At 26.8% G+C, this 7,577-nt stretch overlaps 1 protein-coding gene across 1 annotated transcript; it reads right to left on the bottom strand.

Annotated features, from left to right (window-relative positions):
• Positions 1-449: 449 nt before the first annotated feature.
• LOC132943105 (fatty acyl-CoA reductase wat-like) lies at positions 450-6,810 on the bottom strand. Its single transcript, XM_061011913.1, has 12 exons — positions 6,542-6,810; positions 5,491-5,647; positions 4,893-4,986; positions 4,589-4,711; positions 4,393-4,518; positions 4,170-4,318; positions 3,527-3,636; positions 3,168-3,360; positions 1,393-1,561; positions 1,177-1,301; positions 804-1,061; positions 450-733 (listed from the first exon to the last, which is right to left on the bottom strand). The coding sequence occupies exons 2-12, from the start codon at positions 5,622-5,624 to the stop codon at positions 646-648; spliced, it is 1,569 nt and encodes a 522-aa protein (XP_060867896.1). The 5' UTR covers positions 5,625-5,647; positions 6,542-6,810; the 3' UTR covers positions 450-645.
• Between the last annotated feature and the right edge of the window lie 767 nt (positions 6,811-7,577).

The following is a 7,577-nucleotide window of genomic DNA, read 5'->3' as shown; positions in this document are numbered from 1 at the left end:
TTTAAGAGGACGTCGCACCTGCATGTGTTGTTAGTACATGTTACAAATGTTAAAATGTAATCTTACACATGGACGACATAGCAAATTTGAGTTTTACGATATTTTAATTTTCAAGTAAATTATGAACATTTTCAAATATTAATGTTTTACATAATCATTACTCACTTCAACATTAAAACATCGTAAAAAACCAACGAGATAACACAGATAATATTGTTACTTAAAAGTTTGATAATAGGTCAATTCACTCTAATATCAAAACTGACAGCACCCTATTGAAATTAACGAAAATTTGGTATGCCATACGTGTGTAAGACAGAAACAATACATGCGAGTGCGACGTCCTCTTAAGGGTTTGTATTATGTTTACACTTGTAAACACTGTTTAGGTATCATGTAATCATGTTGTATTGTTTTAACATTTTAAAAGTAATGAAAGTAAATCAAAATCAAGTATCAAAAATAGGTATATTCAAAATGTACAAGGTAAGTAGGTATATCAATGTAGGTATATCAAAAAAAAAAAAAAAATGAAATGTTCATTATAATAATATTATGTAAGAAGTAAAATATTGAACAATAAATATGGTAATTCGATTTGACCGTACATATGATTGAAAGTCTAGGAGTTAACAGCAATTTTTGTTACGTAAGTAAATTACAAATTCCATACAGCATTAAAAAAAATGTGGCAGCTAAAATGGATAATAATGTGTAGTAAGCCATGCATAATCTGAAAATAAAATAACAATAATAAATTCTTAGTCAATAGATAATTTACGGTAAATATGCGTTATACTGACTTTTGATTCCATTTTCTTCCTTCTGATAATGTTTCCATTGGATCTTTTACAATATACATTCGAATACCTATTACGTGTTTTTTGAAATATTCATTCCAGCTCAATTTGGTTAAATCGAATCTGAAAAGAGTCTGATCTAATTTGGATAACTTTTGTACCAAAGACCTCGTATTATTATCGTTGAATGTCCACGATTTTAAACTAAAGTAAGATATAACTTCGGAGAATTTGTGCATTTTTCTATATCCTTCCATTAATCTAAAACGTTAAAATATATATTATATTATATTATTAATAGGTAGGTGTTATTGGGTACATACGACATACGGATTTTCTATAAAAAAAAAATGTTTGTTTTTTGAGTGTCACTTACAGAGGCTTCTTTCCGGAGAGTTTGGCTAAAGAATCAATTATAAATGCTGGTATTATGTGGAGAATAAAACATAAAATGTTATATTCGTATTTGTTTTTGGATAATCTCAATAGAATTGGTGAAATCTAAAAATGTACGAAATTTTTGTCTGGTTAAATGCAACAATTTTCAATATACATAACTCTTATTAAGTTTAAACCTCTTCACACTACATACCGCTTTTACAGAAGGCACTTCGCAACCGTATTTTTTGTTCAACGCCGAAAATTCTCCCCATGTCAATGGATTGGCACTTGATGATACGAAATTGTAAATAGGCGGATCAATTGATGTTTCTTTTTCTAAGTTATCAGCTTTCATTTTGTTAGAGGCGTTATGTTCTTTCCTAAAATAATTCAAACGTTTTTATTTTTATTTAGTCTTGGTACATTTCAATATTGTTGAATACAAATATTATCAAATATCGTAGGTTATATTTAATAGGCCCGCGACGCACAATCCATAATTTAACGTAAATTCATGAATTGTATTATCTACCTAGGTATGGCTATTCCTAGACGGCTAGCCACAAAGAATTGATTATAAATAATGATTATAGAAATGTATTATGAATAATCCACAGATCACCAAAAATCATAAAAATGTACCTAAACTACCAGAATGTATGTTTAAAAAGCGTCCGGGTAGGTAACAGGTCTGATATAGAATAGGTGTCGAGTGTAGGTGTCTTGTCATTAAGTAGGTCACTGTAATAGTGTAATGACTAATACATGTTAAATTTGAATTCAATGATAAATATTGCATACAAAAAACGATTCAGAGCAGAGATGATCTGTCAGCCGATATTATACCTAATAAGTATATTTTATTATATAGGTATATTTATATTGCTAATGTAGTAATTAATTTTACAATTAGTAATACGGACATACGAAGAGGTTGGTCAAACTAATATAGCGTTCCCACATGCGCATGTACATTGTACAAGTCACCCCCTCGGCGTTGCGCGAGTGAATATAGTAAATAATTTATGCTAATTTGTATGTACTTTTTGTATGTATTTTTCAGAAAATTTATCTGAATTTGTTATAATGTCTACTTGAGATCGGTCAGTTTACATTTTAAGATTTCTGATTTAAATTCCGGATAATCAATACGTTTGGAAATTCTGAAATTTCAAAACATCAAAACTAAATTTATAATATTTTTTTGCAAATATACGCAAAATAAAAATTGATTCTTATGTAATATGAGGCGATCCATTTAGTATTCCTTACATTACTACCCAAATTTGAAAAAAGGCGATGCAAAAATAATCATAACAATGCATATTAACTATGCATAACTAACTATAATGGCGACAGACTCACATAATAATAAAAAATACACACATATTGTCATTGTGAAACTGCATTCGTCACTCCGTTCGATCAAAATCCAACCGGTTTTGTATTTTATTGTTGTTTTTATTATCTACTTAATTATCGATTGAATATTGAAGGTTGTTTGGTTTTTGTTTAAATGTTTTATTCCTTCCCGTATTAATGTATGGGGACTAGCGTCAAGCAGTTAGCCTAGAGACTATAACACGAAAACCTTTTTTTTTCATATAGTAATCAAAGTTTTTAAAGTTATTCACACAATTTTACAGTAAGGCAGTATATTATTGATTTATAAGATAATTACCATAATATGGGATATTATACTAAAATATATTATGCTTAGAATAGTTTTTCATGCGTACCATGATAAATCATTGAATTCAAATTTTACACTTCCAACACTGTGGCCTATATTATATAATATTCAATGACGTGTACGCTATACACAGCAGAGCGAGTTACCTTGTTTTTTATTTATATATATTCAATTATTTTTAGTTACACTTTATTGTCCACACTGGACATTTAGACAATTATTGTCGCTGTGGAATTAGCCACTCACTCCACTTTATAGTTTATAGAATTTTATGGCTTATAATTATGAATTACCATTGGTTGTGAATATCCCAAGCACAAGCCAACACAGCATTGCTGACGTAATCTCCAGGCACGATATCGGCTGTTTTAGTTGAATCGGCATTCATACACCTCATGAGACCAATGCCGGTGGCTGCTACAACTCCTGTCGGCCCATAGAAATTGTTGATCCATCCAGGAACAGGTTCATTATCAGTGGCAATAACTGATATTTTAAATACGAAATGTATATTAATATTATGTATACAAATTTGAAATTATTGCTAATTATCTAATGTTATAAGTTATTAGAACGTGCAGTTAAAATTATTTTTAAAATAAAAAATAAATTCCAATAACATAGTAAGCATATTGCAATATTGTATACTTACTCATTGACGGTCTAATAACTCCAATTGGCAACCCTTTGCCATAAGTCACTATTTCACCCTCGGCAATCGCTTTAGTCATCGCGTATGTATTTGGCCATTCTCCTAGTAACCTGCACGGATAATGAATTCACACGCTCAATCATTATTATTTAAATTATTAAAAATGATTTAATAGGTATACCTTACAGTATACGGTATACTTTTTTAAATTTTAAATCAGTACTTAACATACAATCTGTATTAGTTGACACACTAAAAATATTTGTGCTAAGAGTAACAAAAAAAATATGGGTGACAAAAAAAACATTAACTTATTATTTTATGTATTTATTAGAAAATATTTTTACGTTTTTAATGTTTAATTTTTAAGTTGTTATCATCACAATACAATATTGAATATATTATACGAAATGCATCATGAAAAGACGAAACGGACTTGTTTATATTATATAATATTATGCATTATATTATTATAATCATATACCTATTATATCATATTCATAATATTATATTAGTATTTATTATTTCCTAGTTCCAATACATCCAATTATATAAAAATATCGTGATACATAAATACATAATACCTACAATATATGACATAATATTATTTCTATACGATATGTTCTCAATGTGAACTACTTACGAAGGTGTAATTCTAGTAATGTAGTCGTCGTCCAGACTGTTAACCACCTGCAATAACTTGTCTCCAGTTATAGGTGGTTTGTAGAATATCTCATCCACAACTTCCCTTCCAGCACAGTTAGAATAAGCAGTTGAAATGTGAACGAAAGCCTAAATCAAAAAGCCATAATTATAATAAGGGTACATAAAATTAAAAATAATAGATCATGATCTGTTCCATTTACTTTCAAGTTTTTAATGTTTTGGCTAATTTTCAATATATCTTGTAAGGCAATTATATTAATATTGACAGCTTTTCTTAAATGTTCGTCAAATCGTACAGTAGCAGCGGAGTGTATTACTATGTTTACCTTAGTTAAAAATTATTTTATTAAATGCAACTATTTACAATAGCTATATAATATTATTGTAACAAATTACTTCGTCTTTAATAATATTTATGTATTTTTCTTCGATTCCCATGTTTGGCAAAGCACAATCACCGATAACTGCAGTGAACTTTTCCAAAAAGTTCGGTTGTTCTTTTTTCATTAATTCAAATAACTGAAATGATTTCTCACATTTTACAAAACGAAAATTGTATACAAATAATTAGTGTTGAATGTTAAATTAATCGCACTATAAACTTATAAGTTTTAGCAAAATTAATAATAATTTCTAATGCGTACAATTATTTTTTTTCAAAAAACTGATGGAAAAATAATAAAAACATTAAGGTTCTTACAGGGTCATCGAAGAGTTCTTTAAATCTTTCTTCTGTAGTTTTTCCTTTTTTCTCTCTGATTAAAATATAAATTCTTTTCACTCCCGAACAAGTCCTTTAATAAAAAAAATAAAAATATTTAAAAATTTAAAAAAAATAATTTTTGAATTTAAATTTACTGTGAATCTTTTTTATGTTCGTTTAACAATTAATTTTTGAAAACTTATTATTACAACACTAAAAGCAATTTTTTTAAATGTTATAAATCATATTACGTTTACTATTTTTAAACATCAGAGTATATCAAATACATATTATAGTAATATTATTTAGGAACTTTTTATATTTTCTTTCGTTTTTTTTTAAAAGTTATTTTTGCAAAGTTATAAAGTTGGAAATGAAAATATTTTTGTATTTATAGAAACAATCTTAATTTAATTTACGTAATGATATAAAAAAATCTTTTTCAATAATTATTAATCAAATAGCTTAAATAATAAATTATGAATGTTATTCAAATATCCTAATATCCAATATTTACTCAAATACAAATACTGGAGATGTATATATAATAAATAAATGCTGTCATTTCTTAAAAATAAAGGCGTAGAATTCTCACCTTATCAATTTATCCAGTATTAAATTTCCCATGAATCCAGTACCACCAGTTAAAAATATTGTCGTATCATTGTAAAATGACTGAATTTCTGATAATTGAGTTGTACTTTCGGAGGTTGTATTGTATATATCCATGACTGGAATATCGAGGAAAAAACCTGAATAAAACATAAAATAGGTAAAACATCATCGAAAAATATTCAAGTAAGTAATTAATTACATATAAGAAGTATTAGGCCGAAGTTATTATGTGTGTACATTTTTTCAGTCACCAAGTATGTTTTTATTTTTTATAAATAATTTAAGGCAGTGATTCATTTTAAGCAGGTTTTAATATAACATAATTACGTTTAAGTTTTAACATATTCAGTAAGCTATTGATAATAATAGCTTATAAAGAATTTACAACAATGTGTTTACTTTAAATTAAAGTAATCTATTATCAAGATCATAATATAGTTTCATATAATCATATAATATACCTACCTACTTAAACATATATTAACATTAACCTAAATATGTTTATTCAAACTTGAGTAACTAAGAACTAACAAGTAACAATTATATAGGTATTATAATTTTTATTTAGTATTTATAACTAGTTGAATAAATTAATACCACAGAATATAACAATACCTACAGCATTAGAATAGAAATACATATAAAATAATTTAAAAAAATGGATATAATTTTAGAAAAAAGAGTGTCGAAGGTGTTAAACAATAATTAAATTAAATACAATTTCAATATTCAATAGATAAATTGAACAAATCAAAAGTTCAAACAATTAATACAATTTATTTTTGATAAATTTTACATTTTACTACCTATACAATTAGAAAACAATTTACATGTTTAAATTAATCATTTCTAATTACATGTTATATCTTCTCGATTATATTTTTTTCATAAATATCAAAATGGTAAGTTTATAAAAAAACCAAAATAAAATGTTAATTATAATATATAAACGTAAAATAAAAGAGTTATTTTTATTAAAATAGAGCTAAAATTTGAAATTATTTTGTGTTAAACTTATAAAGTTGTATTACCTGCTGCGTGTAATTTTTTTAAATTTTTTTTTGAATCTTAATAGTTTAGTGGACACTTCACTATTCGAACTTGTGTAATTAACAGGACAAAATATCGTGTTTATTCAAGATACAGATATTAATTTACTAAGTATTGAAGTATGCTATTGTAAATCAAATATAAACAGATAAAATATTCCCAATAATACAGTTCGAAAATTGACCAATCCGTGTAGAAAATTAGGTTAATCCGTTCGCTCTATAGTTCAACACGGACTGCGATGATTCTCCATGGCATATATTATTTATAGTATTGTTGGTAGAGAATAGGGATAATTTCCCATAATTCAGTATACAAACGTATATTATATGCGTATTGACCATGAAATCTCAACCAGTTTGTTTGTTTTTTCTTTTCATTAAATAGTAACATACTTGCTATAGTACATAGCGAGCTACAGCGGTGGACCCAGTGTTGGGGGAACCGCGAGTCAACCGATTTCAGGAGTTAATTTGTAATCTTAAAGAGGTGGGAAAGTGGGTTCGGTATTATCGTTGTCCGCTCTGCTGTATATTAGCATTGATTATGAATACTATGATATTAGGTATCGTACGGGAGTATGGGACACTGTAATGGATGTTTTAAATTTGAATTCAACGATATAAAATAATTATACGAAACATGATTCTGAGCAGAAACTCTGGACTACAGACTCGGTCTGTAAGAAAGCCTATACTACTAAGTATATTATTATTAACTATTAAGTAATGTGTAATATATCATTGAACTTTAAATGCGTATAAAAAAAAAAGGTAGGTTACAATTGGGTCACTGTAATGGATGGTGTCAAATTTGAATTCAATGATATAATATCATTGTATGAGAAAAACGATTTTGAGCGAAATTACATAATAAATAACCAAGAATAACGATTTTAGTTATTTTTTTGTAATCTTATAATATTCGTTCAATTCACCGTCAACCATATTAATAATAAGTAATTACAATTTTTTTTATTTTTAAATCAAGAGAATTAATAGTTATTTTTTGAAAAAT

The sequence above is a fragment of the Metopolophium dirhodum genome, chromosome 4, assembly GCF_019925205.1.
Source record: "Metopolophium dirhodum isolate CAU chromosome 4, ASM1992520v1, whole genome shotgun sequence".
In the NCBI taxonomy this organism is placed as follows: domain Eukaryota; kingdom Metazoa; phylum Arthropoda; class Insecta; order Hemiptera; family Aphididae; genus Metopolophium; species Metopolophium dirhodum.
The sequence above is the reverse complement of the archived record's forward strand: the minus strand, read 5'-3'. Positions and strand labels throughout refer to the sequence as shown.